The sequence below is a fragment of the Cucurbita pepo genome, chromosome 6, assembly GCF_057944985.1.
Source record: "Cucurbita pepo subsp. pepo isolate OVF chromosome 6, ASM5794498v1, whole genome shotgun sequence".
Taxonomy (NCBI): domain Eukaryota; kingdom Viridiplantae; phylum Streptophyta; class Magnoliopsida; order Cucurbitales; family Cucurbitaceae; genus Cucurbita; species Cucurbita pepo.
The window spans coordinates 16501436-16522928 of NC_141803.1; the positions used below are offsets into that span (position 1 = coordinate 16501436).

General features: G+C 38.3%; 2 protein-coding genes, 1 long non-coding RNA gene and 1 other non-coding gene across 7 annotated transcripts; all 4 read left to right on the forward strand.

Annotated features, from left to right (window-relative positions):
* Nucleotides 1–6111, forward strand: LOC111797062 (uncharacterized). 2 transcript variants are annotated; one of them, XM_023679946.2, is made up of 4 exons: nt 1–400; nt 2146–2780; nt 3865–4380; nt 5886–6111. In XM_023679946.2, exons 1-4 carry the CDS (start codon nt 67–69, stop codon nt 6051–6053), a joined length of 1653 nt encoding a protein of 550 aa, XP_023535714.2. In that variant the 5' UTR covers nt 1–66; the 3' UTR covers nt 6054–6111. The 2 variants fall into 2 exon arrangements, with proteins under 2 accessions (XP_023535714.2, XP_023535715.2); XM_023679947.2 differs by having other exon boundaries at nt 4–400; nt 2149–2780.
* A 1531-nt stretch (nt 6112–7642) lies between these two features.
* Nucleotides 7643–11247, forward strand: LOC111796683 (uncharacterized). Of its 3 annotated transcripts, none has more exons than XR_015421319.1 (3): nt 7643–7876; nt 8317–8619; nt 9751–11247. XR_015421319.1 is itself a non-coding variant. In XM_023679412.2 (2 exons), exons 1-2 carry the CDS (start codon nt 7801–7803, stop codon nt 8562–8564), a joined length of 324 nt encoding a protein of 107 aa, XP_023535180.1. In that variant the 5' UTR covers nt 7644–7800; the 3' UTR covers nt 8565–8856. The 3 variants fall into 3 exon arrangements, 1 of the variants encoding a protein (XP_023535180.1); XR_015421320.1 differs by having other exon boundaries at nt 9762–11247; XM_023679412.2 differs by lacking the exon at nt 9751–11247 and having other exon boundaries at nt 7644–7876; nt 8317–8856.
* A 4043-nt stretch (nt 11248–15290) lies between these two features.
* LOC147792476 (uncharacterized) lies at nt 15291–15923 on the forward strand. The gene is made up of 2 exons (XR_015421283.1): nt 15291–15423; nt 15564–15923. It is a non-coding gene; the product is annotated as an uncharacterized LOC147792476 (long non-coding RNA).
* A 2913-nt stretch (nt 15924–18836) lies between these two features.
* Nucleotides 18837–18908, forward strand: TRNAM-CAU (transfer RNA methionine (anticodon CAU)). Its single transcript has one exon. It is a non-coding gene; the product is annotated as a tRNA-Met (tRNA).
* The last annotated feature ends 2585 nt before the right edge of the window (nt 18909–21493 follow it).

A 21493-nucleotide genomic window follows, 5' to 3' on the forward strand; every position in this document is an offset into this window, starting at 1 on the left:
AATTTGTATTGAACGTCGCCATCTACTCAGAATTCAAGTGCTTAGTGGCAACCACTCAGCTGCACCATGCTCATCAATGTCACTACAAGATATGTTCTTCAATCTTTACTTCAAAGCAACCCTCATTTTCTCCTTTTTGGATCATATTGCGAAATGGGTTCTCTGTTTTCATCTTCCTTCTTCCTTCTACTTCTGCAATTTTTTCTGAATTTGACCCATTGTTCATCTCATGAAGCGTTAGAGTTCATATCCGCCATTGGAGACCCTGGAATGAAGAACCCAAATGTTAGAGTTGCATTTGAGGCATGGAATTTTTGTAATGAAGTTGGAGCTGAAGCTCCTCAAATGGGTAGCCCTCGATTGGCTGATTGTGCTGATTTGCGCGCCCCGCTTGCTTCTGGTATGCAATTCTTCTGAGCTATGTGCCTCACTATGGTATGGTATGATATCGTCCACTTTGAGCATAAGCTCTCGTGGCTTTGCTTTGGGCTTTCGATAGTATCCTTGATTATAAACCCTTGATCATTCTCTAAATTAGCCGATGTGGGACTTTCATCCAACGAAAAATTGAGAAACGTGTTTGATTCTCTTATGAACTCCTGCATTCTGACAGTTCTTTGGCTTTATTTGTTAAATATGTAACTCTGTTGTTTATTTTCTACATTCTTGAGCAACTTGTTACCATTTTTTGTGGATATGAATCTTGGGTATGTTAGTTAGAAATGGCAAAAATTGGACAATGTAGCTGTTTATACCAGGCGTTTTAAGTATTAGCGTTGAGGATTGTTGGTGTGAGATTGCACGTTGGTTGGGGAGGAGAACGGAGCATTCTTTATAAGGGTGTGGAAACCTCTTCCTTCCACACCCTAGTAGATGCGTTTTGAAAATCTTGAAGGGAAACTGGAAAGGGAAAGTTCAAGAGGACAATATCTGCTAGCGGTGGGCTTGGAGTGTTACAAATGGTATCAGAGCTAGACACTGGACGATGTGTTAGCGAGGAGGATGAACCCTGGAGGGGGTGGACGGGAGGCGGTGTGCTAGCAAGGATGTTGGGTTCCGAAGGGGGTGGATTTGTGAGATCCCACATCGGTTGGGAAGGAGAATGAAACGTTCTTTATAAGGGTGTGGAAACCTCTCCCTATCAGATGTGTTTTAAAAACCTTGAAGGGAAAGGAAAGCCTAAGAGGACAATATTTGCTAGTGGTGGATTTGGGCCATTACAAATGGTATTAGAGCTAGACACCAGGTGATGTGTCAGCGAGGAGGCTAAGCCTCAAAGGGGGGTGGACACGAGGCAGTGTGCTAGCAAGAACACTAGACTCTGAAAGGGGGTGGATTGTGAGATCCCACATCGTTTGTGGAGGAGAACGAAACATTCTTTATAAGGGTGTGGAAACCTCTCCCTAGCATATGTGTTTTAAAAACCTTGAGAGGAAACCCGAAAGGGAAAGCCGAAGAGGACAATATTTGCTAGCGGTGGGCTTGAGCCGTTACAAATGGTATCAGAGTCAGACACCGGGCGATGTGCCAGCGAGGAGGCTGAATTCCGAAGGAGGTGGACGCGAGGCGGTGTGCCAGCAAGGACGCTGGGCCTCGAAAGGGGGTGGATCAGGAGATCCCACATCGATTGAAGAAGAGAACGAGTATTAGCGAGGACGCTAGGGCTCGAGGGGTGGATTGTGAGATCCCACATCAGTTAAGGAGGAGAACAAAACATTCTTTATAAGGGTGTGGAAACCTCTCTTTAGCAGACGCGTTTTAAAAACCTTGAGAGGAAGTCCGAGAGGGAAAACCCAAAGAGGACAATATCTAGTAGCAGTGAGCTTGGGCCGTTGCAGTTCATCGGCTAATTAAGAGGATGATCATGAGTTTATAAGTAAGGAATACATCTCCATTGCCACGAGAGATTGTGCTCAAAGTGAACAATATCATACCATTATGGGGTTCGTGATTCCTAACATTTAGAAGTAAATCACATGAACGAACGTTCAAAGCAGACAATTATATAGTGTAGAGATCCAAATCGATTCACTTTTTTATTTTAAATCAAACAAAAGTTATGATTATCAAGCTGTTGTGAATTTCTCTGAGATCTGTTGCTTTCTAAGAACATCAAAACTCAAGTCTTTGTTCTTGGTGTTTTAGCAGATAAACAAGATTGTTTTGGTCATGGAAGTGATAGCAACTGTATAGTACTCCACAAAGTAAACGAGTCAGATAACAAGCTTGGAGCTGGTGAAAAATTCCCATCAGAGCGTTTTAAGCCATACGTCGATCCAGATTTGTACGTCGTGGAGAAGGAACGCTATCTCAGTTCATTATGCGAGGTTCATGATTCATCGAATCCATGGAGTTTCTGGATGATTATGCTAAAAAATGGAAATTTTGACAAGAACTCGACTCTCTGCCCTGAAAATGGTAAGAAAGTTCGTAAAATTATAACCGATCGAACGTTCCCGTGTTTCGGGGAAGGTTGTATGAACCAGCCTCTTGTTTATCATAACTACTCGAGATTAGTGTCGTTCGACAAACGAATGGTTTCGTTAACCGGCGGTTTCTATGGAACTTATGAACTAGATGCTGATCTGAGTAATGGTATAGGGAAGAACTCTTACTTTTCAGTCTCTTGGCACAAGAATGTTAGTTCAGGGAGCTGGATTTTCTCGAACCGATTAACGACGTCTTCGAAATATCCTTGGCTTATGCTCTACCTTCGATCCGATGCCACCACGGGTTTCAACGGTGGATATCATTACGACGGTCGGGGCATTATGAGAAAGGTTCGTTATTCGTCCTCTATTGATCTATCTTGTGAGTTAATAAGTTTGACTTAGCAAAAGAAGTTATTAACTTAGAGCAATTTTAGATCAATTGTGCTTTCTCTACTATAAATACTCATGAGATGAGATGTATGTTATTTTCACAACAACAAAATAAAGAATTGAAAAGCATAAAAAGCATAAGTGCTTAAAGTTCCCCTGTTCAAAAGCTCTCTCCCGTCTGTTAGTTGAACACTACTCTCTACAATGGTACGATATTGTCCACTTTGAGCATAAGCTCTCGTGGTTTTGCTTTGGGTCTCGTACCAATGGAGATAGTATTTCTTGATTATAAATGGTGGGACTTTCATCCAACACCTCCTCTCGAACAAAGTACGCCTCCCCTTAGTCGAGGCTCGACTCCTTTTCTTTTGGAGTCTTAGTCATGTTTTACTATGCCTTCGAGACTCACAATACTTCTGTTCGACATTTGAGGATTCTGTTGACATGGCTAAGTTTAGGGCATGGCTATGATATCATGTTAGTTGAACACGACTCTCCACAATGGTATGATATTGTCCACTTTGAGCATAAGCTCTCGTGGCTTTGCTTTGGGCTTTCTCAAAAGGCCTCATACCGATGGAGATAGTATTCCTTGATTATGAACGGTGGGACTTTCATTCAACACCTCCTCCTGAACAAAGTACGCCTCCCCTTAATCGAGCCTCGACTCCTTTTCTTTTGGAGTCTTAGTCATTTTTTACTATGCCTTCGAGGCTCACAATACTTTTGTTCGACATTTGAGGATTCTATTGACATGGCTAAGTTTAGAGCATGACTCTGATACCATGTTAGTTGAACATGACTCTCCACAATGGTATGATATTGTCCACTTTGAGCATAAGCTCTCGTGGCTTTGCTTTGGGCTTCCTCAAAAGCCCTCATACCGATGGAGACAGTATTCCTTGTTTATAAACGGTGGGACGTTCATCCAACACCCTCAAGTTGTTATTCCTTATTTGTTTCTACATATTTCGATCGTGGGTGATTTCCAACATATTTCATGTTCGATGTCTATTGCATAATTTTGAATTCAAAATTTCAGTTGCCCGAGTCGCCGAATTTCAAAGTGAGGTTAACGCTCGACATTAAAAGTGGAGGTGGAAAAAATAGCCAATTCTATCTCATTGACATAGGAAGTTGTTGGAAGAACAATGGAGATGCTTGCAATGGCGACACTACGACCGACGTAACTCGATACAGTGAAATGATTATCAACCCGGAAACTACGAGCTGGTGCAGGCCGAGCAATCTCGTGTCGTGTCCACCTTATCATGTTCGAGCTTCGGGTGAGAAGATATATAGGAATGAGACATCAAGATTTCCATATTCAGCTTATCATTTGTACTGCAGCCCTGGAAATGGTATGCATTTGGAGAAACCATATGATATTTGTGATCCATATAGCAACCCACAGGCTCAAGAGTTGATACAAATTCTACCACATGCTGAATGGGGTGTACATGGCTATCCAACGAAGCAAGGAGATGGATGGATTGGAGATCCGAGAACTTGGGAGCTCGACGTCGGAGCTTTGTCGAACCGCTTATACTTCTACCAGGTAAATCTTCTTTTTTTGCTCGATATCGCTCGACGTTTCTTCTTGTTATGATGAACTGCAAGTTACGTATGATTCTAAAGTAAGAGTTCGAACTCATTGTTTAAGGAGTATCTTGTTGAGGTTAAATTAAAAATTTAGTCTATGAACTTGCTGGTTTTGTCGATATAATCCGTCCCTAACTGGAATATAGTTCTCTTTAGATTTTCCATTTCAAGCTTTCCGTCAAGTTTTTTAAAATGGGTATGCTAGGGAGAGGTTTTTACACCCTTACAAAGAATGTTTCGTTCCCCTCTCCAACCGATGTGGGATCTCACAATCTACCCATTCGGGTCCCAGTGTCCTCACTGACACTCGTACCCCTCGCCAATCGATGTGGGATCTCACAATCCACTCCTTTCTTTGAGGCCCAGTGTCCTTGCTGGCACTCGTTCCCCTCCTTTGAGGCCTATCGTCAATCTACTCATTCGGGTCCCAGTGTCCTCACTGACACTCGTACCCCTCGCCAATCGATGTGGGATCTCACAATCCACTCCTTTCTTTGAGGCCTAGTGTCCTTGCTGGCACTCGTTCCCCTCCTTTGAGGCCTATCGTCCTCGCTGGCACACCGCTCAATGTCTGGCTCTGATATCATTTGTAATAGTCCAAGCCCATCGTTAGCAGATATTGTCATTTTTGGACTTTCCCTCTCGAGCTTCTCAGGTTTTTAAAATGTGGATATTGTCCTTTTTGAACTTTCCCTTTCGAGCTTCCCTTGAAGGTTTTTAAAACGCGTTATCCTCTTTGGGCTTTCCTGTTCGGGCTTCTCCTCAAGGTTTTTAAAATGCGTTTACTCGGGAGAGGTTTCCACATCCTAATAAAAAATATTTCATTCCCCTCTCCAACTGACGTTGGATCTCACAATCCACCCTCTTTGGAGTCCAGCGAGAGCTTTCCTTTTCAGGCTTCCCCTCAAGGTTTTTAAAACACGTCTGCTAGGGAGAGGTTTCCACACCTTTATAAAAAATGTTTCATTCTCCTCTCCACTCGACGTGGGATCCCACAATCCACCCCCTTTAGGGTCTAGCGTTCTCGTTGGCACTCGTTCCCTTCTCCAATCAACGTGGGACCTCACAATCCACCCCCTTCGGGGCCTAACGTCCTCACTGACACATCGCTCCATGTCTGGGTCTGATACCATTTGTAACAACCCAAGCCCACCGCTATCTGTTATTGTCCTCTTTGAGTTTTCCCTTTCGAACTTCCCCTTATGATTTCTAAGAAGAGATTTCAACACTCTTATAAAAAATATTTCGTTCGCCTCTCCAACCGACGTGAGATCTCACATCTATCGAACTAATGATATCTAGTATAGTATTTGAAAGCGAAAATTTATAGTTTATAAACGAAAAAAAATAACTATCAATCAATCCCCATGTCAAATCTCAATGTTATTCATTACGATTCGACATGAACTTTGATGCTCATATGAAATTCGATTAGAAACCGAGTTCTTCTTGTCGATGTAGGATCTGGGAACGAAGCCAGCAAGGCGGATATGGACGTCGATCAATGTCGGTACAGAAATATATATCAGTGAAGGAGCAACAGCAGAGTGGAGTGTAAGTGATTTTGATGTTATTGTTCCACCAGATGCTAGGGATGCCAATTGCTGCTCTTCTTCTCTTCTAAAGTAACATATCTAATGTCATCTTCCCCCATTTATATCGTTTAAAACTACTTACCATTTTCGGAGCGGTTTGGTTTAAGATTTTATTTACGATGCCCGAGAATGTCGGTGGTGTGTGAAATGTTATTAGAATTTTATATAAATAAAATATTTTAAGTCAAATGGTTAGAAAAATTCCACAAATTCAAGAAAAATGTAAAAGTGAAGAGTGAAAAATTAGAAAAAATTGTCAAAGTCAACCGAGAGGGGTAAATTGGTCATTTTGACCCTTGGTCTAATCTCGGGTTTGCATTAGCTCCAATTAGATGGTAAATGATGAAGGAAAAGAAAGAAAGAAAAGAAAGGAGAGAGAGAAAAAGGAAATGGGGTTTAGGGTTCTCGAGAGAGAGAGAGTTAGTGAGAAAGTCGAAATCCGCTCCAAATAGCCATTTGTAGTTGAAATATTGCCCTTGTCACAACCGCACTTTGATGGCAGCGGATTTGCGATTGTGCAGCATTCACTTCCCAGAAAATAAGTGAGTTAAGCCTATTCGTTCTTATGTCGCCTACGACCAAGCGACGTATGCTCGAGCCTCTGGCCCCGGTTCAAGATGAAAGTTTTAGAAAACAGGGGTACAGAGGTTTCGAAAGAGAGTTTTGAAAGCGAGATTTGAGAAATTAAAATTGTTGTTATATGGGAATGTAAACAAAAGGCAACAACAACGACTTACTGCATATAACTATCGGGTAAGAGGATAGTGTTCCGTATTTATAAATCAATGATCGGAGGACTACTCCTTTCCATAATCCTCAACAAACAAGTTAGTACGTTCAAAATTAGAGATGTCCGACCTCATGGGAGCCAGAAGAGATTTCTCCCTTTTAGCTAAACGTGTACAGAGACTTAAGTTATATTCCCCATTATCATCTCTGACCCCGTCAAATCCTCGCCTCACCTCTCTCCACTCACTCTCTATAGTATATACATACATACATATACATACATACATATATATATGTATATGTACATATATATGTATGTATATGTATGTATGTGTATGTATGTATATGTATGTGTGTATATATATATATGTATGTAGAGATATGTATGTATGTATATATATACATACATACATATCTCTACATACACATACATACATATATATATATATCTCTACATACATACATATACATATATATATATATATACATACATATACATATATATATATCCATACATATATATACATACATACATATACATACATACACATACATATATATATATATATACATACATATATATACATACATACATATCTCTACATACATACATATAAATATATATATATATATATATATATATATATATATATATATATATATATATATATATATATATATAAATATAAACATTTGTTTATATAATAGTTTTAGATTTATTAGGATATTTTATATATTTTTTTTAAGAAAAATAGAAATTATCCCTTAAAAAAAATGTAATATATAATAAAAATGGACAGATTTTAATATATATATTTGTTTTTATAATATTTCTTTTTGGTTATTACTATTCTAAAGTATTTGACCATTATATAAAGGTTTGGGTACTAATTTACGTTAGCTGCCCGTTACCGCTGACCCAACTCCCTCCAATCCACATTTAGGAAAGAACTTGACGAAAAATCCGCCATTATCAACCTCTCCCGGTTTCCTTCTGAAGAAATCCCAACCAATTCATTCTCCTCCAAGACATTGCAGAGATCGGGGAAGGGATGTCTCGATCTCAAAGCTCCAGATCTCTGCAATTCCTCTCCTTCCTTTTCTCTCTTTCTCTCCATTCTCTTTCAGGTACAAATCCCTCTTTTCGCTTTTCAACTTCTCTGTTTTCTTTTTTGAATTCTGGTAGCTAAATCGGGATGAGTTTCTTGATGATTTGTAGCTATGATGATTGTTCGTCGCTTTTTCTGTCGTTGATTTTTGCTTTTGCGGTAGCATTATTCTGCGTAATGATTTAGGGAATTATTTTGTTTTTTTTTATGATATATCGCATTTGAATAGAAATAATCAAAGAGAGATGAATCGAGAATTTCATTGCAATTTCTTCGAAGATTACTTCACTTTTCCACATTTTTTGCCTCTTTGTTCTGTATTTGTGTTTCTTGAGGAGACATTGAAATCCTGATAATTTAATTCCAATGAATTCCAATTTGAATGTGTTTTGTAGAACTCGAATTCTCGTTGAATGAACAGAGGAGTTCTCTGGTTTTTGGTTTTTGTTGTGTTTATAGTGTTGGCAGATGAGCATTCAAGTGCTGAACAAGGTGACGGTAAAGCTAAAAAGGGCGATGGTTGGAGGAGCCGATCGATGGGGATCAAGATGGTACTCATATGTCTAGGAGTGGTAACTGTGATTGCCTTTTCTGTGATTCTATGCAAGATATGGCAAAGGAAGAAAAGAGAAGAACAACATGCCCGTCTTCTCAAGCTGTTTGAAGATGATGATGAACTCGAACTCGAACTCGGCCTTCGAGATTGAGCTCCACGATACTCATCCGTCCGTCCGTTCTCAATATTCGACTAACTAAGAGGAGGTGCACATCGTTGATTCCTTTGCCTTTTGTTTAATGATGTATACAAGCTTTTTGATCTTATCCTATTTTGTTTTTGGATGAACTGAGCTCGTTAAATCATAGCAAATTTTTTCGTGTCAACTAGTTTTGAATAAGTTGTTGCTCCTTCAATCTTTCATGATATCTGAGGCATGTCTCAAATATCAATCATTGTTTAGTGAATTGGTTCCATTGGTAAATACATGTTCAATTTTTCTATGGGCTGAGTAATTGTGATTGAGAGTATATGCTGTTGAGCTAGCCATGTTCTGAAGAATGAGAAGATTTTCATTTTTAAAGTCGTGTATATAATTTAGCAAGCGATATTATAGATTTCCATTGTTTGAGAACTTTGATTTTCATGCCCACCGTTGGCTTTCCCTTGAGGGGGCTTTCGGGCTTTCCCTTGAAGTTTTTAAAACACGTTACTAGAGAGAGGTTTCTACACCCTTATAAAGATTGCTTTGTTCTCCTCCCTAACAGATGTGGGATCTCACAACCCACCCCCTTCGAGGTCTAGTATCCTAGGTAGCACTCGTTCCCTTCTCCAGTCGATGTGGGACCCTCCAATCCACCCATCTTCGGGACCCAGTGTCCTTGTGCTGACACACTGCCTCGTGTCCACCCCCTTTTGGGGCTAGTGTCTAACTCTGTCTTTTTTGGGCTTTCCCTTTCGAGCTTCATGATCAAGATTCAAAACATCTGATTCTGAAGAAAAATTTGAATTTCACTATTTCGGTATCACTGATAGTAATAAATAGTTACAACGGTGTGAACCAGAACTTTAGAGATGTAAACCTGTTAGATAACATTAGTTACCTTTTGATGCAGAGCTTGTAAAGCTATTACAGGTATAAGCCAATAGGAGGCTGCCAAGTTAGACTTTCATGATACTTTGTCAAACTTATACCAAATTGTATTTTCTTATGCGTTGAAGACGGCTGCTCCATTGATGAGAAACTGTCAAAGCCATCTGATTTTTGTTTTTTATTGAAACTAAGTTTGTAGCTTTCAGATGAGGTTGGTTTGAAAGTTGAAAAGTTCAAACCTACCAAATAGATTTCCTTTTGAAATTAATATATTTTGACCTCTGACTTTTCTGAACATGTGAAGCTTTTCTGCAGAAGAAATTTTCAGCCAAGAAGTTTGGTCCTTTGTGAAGCAGGTACTGATGACTTTAAAACTAGTTCATATGATTGTTCTTCGGTAAAAAAAAAATTCTTGGATCTTTTATGCTCATTCATGTAATAATTTAATTTTTTTATTTTTTATTTATTTTTACTATCTTTGTAGCTTATAAACATATTTGATTTCTAGTTAGGTCTGATCTACACATTTATGTATCGGCTAATTTAGGGGATGATCATGGGTTTATAATCAAAGAATACTATCTCCATTGGTTTGAGGCCTTTTGGGGAAGACCAAAGCAAAGCCATGAGAGTTTATGCTCAAAGTAGGCAATATCATACCATTGTGGAGAGTCGTGTTCAACTAACATGGTATCAGAGCCATGTCCTAAACTTAGCCATGTCAATAGAATCCTCAAATGTCGAACAAAGGACTCCGAAAGAAAAGGAGTCGAGTCTCCTCGAAGGCATAGTAAAAAAATGACTAAGACTCCAAAAGAAAAGGAGTCGAGTCTCGATTAAGGGGAGACGTACTTTGTTCGAGGGGAGCTGTTGGATGAAAGTCCCACATCGGCTAGTTTAGGGAATGATCATGTGTTTGTTTGAGGCCTTTTGGGGAAGTCCAAAACAAAGCTATGGGAGCTTATGCTCAAAGTGGACAATATCATACCATTGTGGAGAGTCGTGTTCAACTAACATGGTATCAGAGCCATCGTGATCAACTAACATGGTATCAGAGTCATGCTCTAAACTTAGCCATATCAATAGAATCCTCAAATGTCGAATAAAGGACTCCAAAAGAAAAGGAGTCGAGCCTCCTTGAAGGCATAGTCAAAAAATGACTAAGACTCCAAAAGAAAAGGACTCGAGTCTCGATTAAGGGGAGGCGTACTTTGTTCGAGGGGAGCTGTTGGATGAAAGTCCCACATCGGCTAATTTAGGGAATGATCATGGGTTTATAATAAAAAAATACTATCTCCATTGGTTTGAGGCCTTTTCGAGAAGCACAAAGCAAAGCCATGAGAGCTTATGCTCAAAGTGGACAATATCATACCATTGTGGAGAGTCGTGTTCAACTAACAATTTACATATTTAGGAAGTTTAGGAGTTTAGAGTCTTGATGGGTACAAAATTGAAAATACGAGAACTAAATTATCACGACTAAGTTTCTACGTCCACCAAAGTTCATATCAAAAGTATCTTTATCCACCTTCATATGACTAAATATATGTTGTGAAAAATGATGGAAATGCCATTGATATGAGATTTTTAAAATGCATGTTGTCCAAGTTATTTTCATTGTGCTGAAGATTGGATTTTATGATATATGTTTCAGGTGATTGATAGATATTATTTCCATTGAGATTGCATCTATGTTTTTGAAAATGTGTTATGTACTCCAATAAATTAATGGACGTTATTTTCCAGTGAGCTTGGATGTATACTTGGAGAATGAAATCTTTATTCTAGGTGATTGATAGTATTATTGTTGTATTGATATAAGACTAGGACACTAGAGCTGGGATGATTTTATGTTGACGTGCATTAGCGCTATTTGACGACCAAGGTTGAATCTAGTAGTGACTCTTCCAAGTTGTTGGTACTCAGGAACCTGTGTCGTCGAGCTTGACCAAGGCCAGATAGCATAGTGTGTTGAGGCTATTTGATGAGTTATTATCGTGGGTAGAAATAGATAAAGAGGGTCAAGGTCTCCGCTCTTCAAATTGGCTTGGAGAGAGAGTTGGGAACTACACAAATAATTTAGCTCAGGATGATTATTTGGTGGACATGGGCAGAGGTCTTTGTGAGGAACCATGCAAGTAACTTAGTAATTGGAAAGCGGAGTGACCCCTCTCCCAAAGGTCTTTGTGAGGAACAATGCAAGTAACTTAGTAATTGGAAAGCGGAGTGACCCCTCTCCCAAAGGTCTTTGTGAGGAACCATGCAAGTAACTTAGTAATTGGAAAGCGGAGTGACCCCTCTCCCAAATTTAGTGTGACTTTCAAGTCTTATTGAAGGGTTTGTGAGTTAACATTGCATAGATGATGTATTAGTAAATATTATATTGTCCTACAAAATATGATGAAGTAGCACATCAAGCTAAGATACTGTCATTCATTATTGTGGTCATGCAAGCTGACTAAGTCAAAACAATAAAGATAAATCATCCTAGAGATAAGCTATGTCTACGTCATCCAATAGACCCGCAATGCTAAATATGGGTGAACAACCTCTAGATCTAAGTAAGGGGTCTTACTATCAGATAAGTTGGATGGCTTTTTTAATGTTTGACGACACGTGCCTAGTGGTCCTTGCACGTATCATTTGTTCTTTATATTTATGTTGTGATTATTTTGTATGATGATAAATGATGTATGATGCTATTCTGTGATGTGATGATGCTATACGATGTTATATGATACATTACAAGACATGGTAAGTTTATGATATGACATGTCTGATATGATGAAATATATGATATGATATGATTGACAAGTAATGTGATGAATTGGCATAATGCACAACCTCGATATACACATGAAAAGTTACGATAGAATAATATGACATAAGGAAAATGCTAGAGGGGTTGTTATACAACATAATGAAAGGAAAAATGTTGGGACCTCATGTCTCATTGTATGTTCTTGCATCAAGGGGTACCCCTACATTTTTTCCGATGCTCAGTTGGTAGAGAAGGGGATTGAAAATCTTCGTATCACCGATTCAAATATGCTATTGACAATAAGGATAATGTGTAGGAAATGAAATGGCCGGTATCGCTCAGTTGGTAGAGCAGGGGACTCAAAATCTTTGTCTCACGGGTTTGCTATGAAAATAAATACGTCTAATGTGTCGATACAAACGCGTACACTACACGGCAAGAAGACGATCATTATATTTGTTATAATGCTATGAAGGTTGTTATTCCTAACGGGTGTTCGACATCAACAACTCTCAGATAATGCTCATGTGACAAGAAAAGGGTCGAAGAGGTGTGCGAACCGACTGGTGGGTTCATACTCGTACGTGTGGACCGTGGTAGAACAGTAAATACACATCAAATTAACCCGCTTAGGATAGCTGCTTAAGGAATATAGAGATATAATACGTTCCACTCATAATTGTATGTGCTTGCATCTAACTATAATAACGGAAAAAAAAGTTCAACCATTGAAAGTATAATATATTACGAGAAAAAAAAGTCATTATAAGTATAAAACTTTATAAAACTCAAAGTATTCTTTAATTCTTTGGAGTTTATTACACTTCATATAGTTTGAGTTATTATTTTTAATTTTTTATTGACAGCTTAATCCATTATTACTTTTTAACATATTTTGTGCCCATCTGACATAAATTTGTAATATAAGGAGCATATCATTCCGTTCAAACAAGAAAACTCTAACGATCAGAGATTTCTACTTACTAGAGTTACTACCGTCATCAATACTCAATCATGTTGTGAAGGAAATAAACATTTAAACTTCATCTTAAACACTGCAATGGAGTTGCGTGTTCGAAAACATCAACAAAATACTAAATGAAATAAATTAGCATTAAAATTAAAAGCACTCTATTCTAATCTAACTCAGAAAGTTAATACAACTACCCTTTGCGTGTCATGGTCTCGAATCTAATCTAACTCTAAGAGTTGCGTGTCATGGTCTCGAATAGCTATGTCATTGTTAGTCGTACAGTGGTGCCTTGCCTTTACCTGAAATAACAATAGCACGTGACTTGAGTATTATAAGGAATACTCGGTAAGTGACCCCACTATTGGGGTTAGATGCAACCACATACAATCATGTGTAGTAACTATTGTATCAGTCTATATTCCTTAGGCGGCTATAGTAAACGAGTTAATTGGATGTGTATTTACTGTTCTACAAACGGTCTACACGTGCGAGTATGAACCCATCAGTCGGTTCGCACACCTCTTGGGCCCCATTCATGGTCGGACGAGCATTCTCTGGAGCTGTTGATGTCAGACACCCGTTAGGCGTTGCGACCATCGTAGCATTATGATAAACATAATGGTCATTTTTTTGCCTTGTAGTGTACGCGTTTGTTTCATAAACATGTCATAGTCATGTCATTTCCTAAACGTATCCTAGTCTTATCGTTTCATAAACATATTCTAGCCATATCATTTCATAAACATATCCTAGTCGTGTCGTTTCCTAAATGTATCCTAGTCATATCATGTCATAAAGATATCTTACTCATATCGTCTCATACACACACCACAGTCACATCGTTCCGTAAACATTTCACACATATCAAGCATATATCACGTGTAGAACCACGAGACACGTGTCATCATACAAACATCAAATCTTAACCAAACTGATAGTAAGACCACTTACTTGGTTTGCGTTAGCAAGCGTTCTCCTTACACTCGAGTACAAGTGGATTCTGTTTCTAGATGTTGCTCCAAGTATCATCAGAAGCTATTTCCTATTCGAACGTCCATCTCATTTTCATTTATAACTCACATTTCTAGCCTAAATAAACATGAACTATGGAAATAAGATCCTATACTGATCTTAATTGACTTAATTAAGGTCAAATTCAGCTCTGGGAGGGTAAAAAATATAGAAATAAGTATCAAAATGTCTATACCGAGCCAAATGATAGAGTTTTGAGTTGAGAAGCTACATCGAGTCGAGTTGAGCTGTGTTGAGCCTATTGAGCTAAAGTAGTCAACGGTTGCATGTGCGACACGGAGTTCGGGTCGTTCTCTCTGGTGGTTCCTGCGGTGCGCAGGTTGTGGCACTGCATTTGAGATGTTTGTTTTCAAGAACGATGCTACTCTTGACACTGCATTTGGGATGTTGATGAGAATGGTTTTTCTTTTTATAATAGTAAAACAAAGTTATTTGACCTCATTTATTCATGGAGTTATTAGACCAAACCATAACCTTTTCCCCACTCCACGTGAAATCTTTTCCGTTCTTTAGAAGTTGTGTGCTTACTACAATACTTATCTAATAAAAGCAAGTCTATTGAACATTTGAGTTTCCAATTATACGTAGACTTTTAACAAAATAATGCATGTATGGTAATGAAATATCCAAGTTGTTATCCAAAAATAAAATACTGACTTCAAAATGAATATACATGTCTCGTTTTATTCAAAAATTCCGAGCACCAAAATAGAAGAAAATTGAGAAGGAGACATCGGAATGGAGTTAGGAAAAGTATGTGATTGATGTCTCGAGAGAAAAAAAAAAAAAAAAAGGGTAACCTAAGCTTGGGGATGTGTGTGATTCTTTGCTAAATAAAGTGTAACCGAACAAACGAACACGAACACGCTTAATATCCTTCCAGTTTTTTGTTCGTTTTTCTTTTAATAGCGTTTTACATAAAAATCTATCTTTAAAAGTCGTTAAAAAGGTATCTTTGTTTTAGTGCAAATAATCATATATATATATATATGGTTCAAAAGGATCCAAATGAAACACAAACAAATTCTAAGTTGATCAAAAAATGAAGGCTATGAACAATCTCTATATGATTTTGTTTACTTTTGCATCAATTTCTAATGTTTTCACTTGTTTTGCAGCCCAATATCCACAATCTCGTTGGGAAGTGACGATTCTTAATTATCAAGACATACCTTTACAGGTCCATTGCAAATCGAAAAACGACGATTTAGGTAAATAAGGGTATTGCACCACGACAAATTATTCAACGAGACCATATTATTTTATGTATATCTGTATAAACTCTTGTAGTTCGAACTTTTTCCTTTTTTCAATTGAATTTGTTCCCATCTGATGTAACTTTCTGATTTAGGGGAGCACATTCTTCTGTCCAAACAAGAATACAGCTGGAAATTCAAAGAGAATTTGTGGCAGACAACATTGTTTTGGTGCAATTTTAGTAGCAATTACGGGAAGCTTTCGTTCGAGGTTTTTTGGCCAGAGAAGGGAATTTGGCTTCAAGACCGATGCAACTATTCGCACTGCATTTGGCGTGCAGATAAGAAGGGCTTTTCTTTATATAATAATCGAATAAATGTATTTGAGCTCATTCATCCATGGAATCCTTAGACAAATCCATCACCTTTGCCTTACATCACATCGAATCTTTTCTTTACTACACAAGTAGTGTGTTTTCTGTAATGCTCTAACAAAGTGTCTATTAATCATTTAAGTTCTTAAATATATGAAAATATTTAATATAAAAATGAGTACATCTCAATAAGATATTAAAGTTGTTATTAAAGAATAAAACATTGACGTTGTCCTGAATATCGAAGTCTAGATTTTATAGAAAATATTCGAGCACGAAAATGAAATAAATTTGAAAGTTATACACCGTTCTAAAAAATGAAACACAAACAGATTCTGTATCGGCCACACAAAAAAGAAACTCAATCATCGGAAAACACGCTCTAACACCTCATTGTGCCACGTGTCGCGCCCACAGCCAGAAACTTCTTTAGCTTATGTGGCTTAGCCGGCTAGTCTCGGCTTCGCGACTCAGAATCTAGCTCATTGGCTCGGTAAAGGATATTTTGCCCAATTTTTGTCCTTCTGACTATCTTGAAGCTGAAATTGACCTTGCTTAAAGAAATGAAGGTCAATATAAGATTCAATTTCTCGATTTATATTAAATTGAGTTAAGAAATTGTAGTTACTCATGAAAGACGATTGACGTTCTAGTGGGATGAAGAGCAAATATACTCAAATTTAGGGAGAACCGGCTAAGGCCAACCAAGTAAGCGGTCTTAGTATCGTTGGACGACTTGTTTGATGTATGACGACACGTGCATAGTGGCTAAGTTTATGATATGACATTGTTTAACAAAAATGTGATGAAATATACATACAAAATTAGTTTATACGAGATTTCGCCACCCACTGCTACATTGCTCGTTACATATGTCCTCACATTTTAAAATGTTGAGAAATCCCATGCCCTTTCGGACCAGTACCTAAAACTGGCGCCTTAGACCAGCTCGGCCATCTTGACTATTCTTTTTTATAACAGCTACAAATCACTGCTAGGATATATTATCCACTTTCAAGTACTGATGCATCGTCATCAGTCTCACGATTTTAAAATGCGTCTTGATCATGTCTAGGAGTTGAAGAGGTTTATTGGATTTCTAGGCCAACTAGGTTTCTTAACACGAGCTTTTAGTTCCAGGTTACTCTATTTTAACTCATCAACTCTTTCTTTAGTCCTCGAGTAATAGGGTCTATTTCCTTTTAACGTCGCCACGATCCTAAGGTGCTTAGTCTAGTGTACACATTTTGACCTAAGTCATCATATAACCAACCTAACTCTTACACTCTAGCTCTGTGTAGATAAACACACTAAATAGGTTGAACACATTGTCAAACACCTGGAGCAAATGCATACTTTATCATGCACAATACAAGAAAACAAGCTCAACGGGAAGATAATATCCATAAATCACCCTGGAGCACAGATCACAATAGCTCATCCTTCTTTCTAACAAATCAGAGTGGCGCAGCGGAAGCGTGGTGGGCCCATAACCTACTTGTCACGACCCAATTTTCGAGGCTTCGAAAAACCGAATGGTGACTAAAAAGACGAAATCGAAAACAAACAAAAGGAAAATAAAAGAAAAGAAAACCAAAGTAAAAAGATAAAAATACTTTGAATTAAAACAAAAGAGAGAAATTTTGTTTGTTAATTATTACAAAAGAAATTGCAAATATAAAATGAAATACAAAAGACTCTAAAAGACCGAAAAGGGACTGACGCTCCGTAACGACCCCCTCTGTGACTGTACAGCTCTCAAACGCTCCTCTACCTCGACCAGCAGCCAGCAAACACCTGAGAAAAATAAAGGAGAACGGGATGAGTATAAAAATTATACTCAGTAAGCCACCTACTTGTAGGCTCTCTTCGCATCTTAATTTAACAGAACTCCCATGGTTTCCTAATTCGGTTCTAGGACATCGGGTTCTAACCTTAGTCTCTTGGGGCTTGCCCCTTGGGTTTCACCGGTTCATCGTCCTTTCATTAGAGTCATCTAGAGGTTCCTTATGCCAAGCTGATATGGTTGGTATCTCTCTATGAGGCGCTACCTCTACATGGCTATCTAGGACTACATGGTATCTAGCCTAGGGGTGTGCTGAATACCCCTACGCCCATATAGTCCTCCTATGGGGGGCGCGATCGAACCCGTTCCCATGCAGCTAATGGACTGTACGATGTGGGGACACATTTCCCATGCGAAATGGCTAAGAGCAGTAAGGACTGATCAGGGACCCTTGGTCCTCCAACGAAGCTATAGATACCGTTCTTACGCTAGCAATTTATAAACACCCCTAGGTACTTTCTTGCCGTGGTAAACCGCTATGTTTCTAGGGAAAAATTAAGTTTGACTAGAGCGGCATATCGCTCCTAATAGAAATTCCCTAATCTTATCATAGAAATGGGCCCTACCAATTAACAGAGGGTACATGCAATCTTCTTCTAACATCATAGTATGTAATTCATGCAAACTAGGCATACCGGCTCAACGGGGCGATGACCTCCATCAAGCACCCAGAGCACGAAGTTCGCGCTCAATGGGGCGAATTCGTCCATCAAGCACCCGAAACCCGGCATACACAATTCTAACATAAATTAAACGCATGCATACGTACAACGGAAGCTTAAGGCATACAAGAAACACTCAGATAATTCACCCAACACATCATAACAATCCATCTAATTTATCTCATTCATGGAGAGCTAATTTAAGACAAAATTACTAACATGCATACCTACAATCCAAGCGAACCAGTGCCTTAGACTTGCTCGGCATATTATTCTCTTTGGCCCCCTATAGGTTTATTGGATTCCTAGCTACACGAGATTATTCTCTTTGGCCCCCTATAGGTTTATTGGATTCCTAGCTACACGAGATTTTGACTCCTACCTACAGGAGTAATAGAGTCTATTTCCTCAATGCTAAGGTGCTTAGTATAGTGTACGCTAACACATACTATATCATGCATAATACAAGCGAAGCTCAACGGGGAGATAATATCCATAAATCTCCCTGGAGCACGGATCACAATAGCTCATCTTCTTTTATAACAAATCAGAGTGGCGCAGCGGAAGCGTGGTGGGCCCATAACCCACAGGTCCCAGGATCGAAACCTGGCTCTGATAGATGTTGTCAAGTGTGGTGCCCTTAGTAGGACATTTTTAAAATACGTGTGGAAGATTGGATTTTATGATCTATGTTTAAGTGATTGATCGACATTATTTTCCTGTGAGATTGGATGTATACTTAGAGAATGAAATCTTCATTCTAGGTGATGGATAATATTATGGTTGTATTGATATAAGAATAGGACACTAAAGCTAGGATGATTTTATGTTGACCTGCAATAGCGCTATTTGACGACCAAGGTTGAATCTAGCCGTGACTCTTCCAAGTTGTTGGTACTCAGGAACCTGTGTCGTCGAGCTTGACCAAGGCCAAATAGCATAGTGTGTTGAGGCTATTTAAGGAGTTATTATAGTGTGTAGAAATGGATAAAGAGGGTCAAGGTCTCCGCTCTGCAAATTGGTTTTGAGAGAGAGTTAGGAACTACACAAGTAGTTTAGCTCATGATGATTATTTGGTGGACATGGGCAGAGGTCTTTTTGAGGAACCATGCAAGTAACTTAGTAATTGGAAAGCGGAGTGACCCCCCTACAAAATTTAGTGACTTTCGAGTCTTATTGAAGGGTTTGTGAGTTAACATTGCATAGATGATGTATTAGTAAATGTTATGTTGTCTATAAAATATGATAAGGTAGCGCATCAAGCTAAGATACTGATCATTCACTGTTGTGGTCATGCAAGCTGCCTAAGTCAGAACAATAAAGATAGATCATCCTAGAGATAAGTTAAGTCATCAAATAGACCCGCAATGCTAAAAATGGGTGAACAGCCTCTAGATCCAAGTAAGTGGTCTTAGTATAAGATAAGTTGGATAACTTGTTTAATGTATGACGACACGTGCCTAGTGCCCCTTGTAAGTGTCATTTATTCTTTATATTATGATGTTGTTACTATATTGTATGATGATGATGTATGATGTATGATGTATGATGTATGATGTATGATGTTATTTTGTGATGTGATGATGTTATACAATGTGTATGATACATTAGAAGACATGGTAAGTTTATGATATATGACATAGGTCTGATATGATTGGTTTCACTCATGATTGTATGTGCTTGCTTCTAACTACAATAGTGAAAAAAAAAAGTTCAACCATTGAAAGTATAATATATAACAGAAAAAAGTCATTAATGTTCAAATGGCGATTATAAAAAAAAAAAAAAAAAAAAACTATAGTTTGAATGTTTAATTAGAAGTTGAATACTTTAAGTTTAAAAGTTAATTCTTACGGGTTTATTAAAACTTCATGTAGTGTGAGTTATTATTTTTAATTTTGTTAAAAAAATTATTGGAAAGTTAAAATTTTTGAACGCTTAATCCATAACTTTTTAACCTAGTTTGTGCCCATCTGACATAAATTTCTAATATAAGGAGCATATCCTTCGATTCAAACAAGAATACTTTTACGATAGTAGATTTCTACGTACTAGAGTCACTACCGTCATCATAACTTAATCATTTTGTGAAGGAAATAAGCGTTCAAACTTCATCATAAAATATAGACTTCATTTTAAAATACTGCAGTCGAGATACGTGCTTGAAAACATTTTTAAAACGACACAAAAAAATACTAAATGAAATAAATTCCTCCCTCTGCCATGAATTCATGAAGCCATGGATGTGACTATCGTTGCCGACCCATGTTTTGTTTCAGATTTCCAGCCCCCCCCCCCCCCCCCCCCCCCCCGTCCCCATGAATACGACTCCTTACGTCGTTCTTTTCCTCTATGCTTCATTCTCCAACTTATGGAGATATCTTCTATATATCAAGGGGAGCTTGAGGACAATTTTAAACAAGAAGTGGGGGTTTGGTTTGACTTCACCCATTTGCGTTCATTGAAAAACCACAATGATCGTTCATCTTCTCTCTATTACTCTCATTTCCTTTATTGTAGACATGTGTTGTGTGGGCAGAATTGGGCATGGCTTCGTTTGGTGTATCCTTGACATTGGGAACAATGTGTGGGTAGAGGGCGCGAGGATTTCAGCGCCTCATCGGAATTCTCAAGCCTTTTCTTGCGACTTGTTTTTTCTTTTTTTTTTTGTAAACGCTACAAATACAGTTTGAATTTCAAGTTGAGTTGTTTTTGTAGACTAAAATGTTTTTGTGCAACTTTAGTAGCTGTAACGACCCAGGGAAGAAAGAAAAAAAAAAAAAAAAAAAAAAAAAAATATATATATATATATATATATATATATATATAATAAATAAATAAATGAAAATGATAAAACGAAAAAAATAAAAAATAAAAAATAACTCAGTCGCCGGAAAACCCGCGAGTTTTCCGGCGACCGCCGAGTTTCGCGGAACCAACGCGAAACAACGGTCACAGCACGCCCACCCTCAGCCCACGACACCCAGCATCTTCAGAAGACCTGCAAAGGGAGAAAAGAGGGAAAATTTTGAGAGAGAGAGAGAGATTTCGGACAAATGTCGGCGAGTGTCCAGTTCTCCGACGAGCCCTCAAACCACCCTCAAACCGACACCAAACGACCTGTTACCACCATAAGAGGGATCCCTAACGAAAGCAAAATGACTCAGGGTGCGTTTTGTGTTATTTCGTAAGCTTCGTCGTCG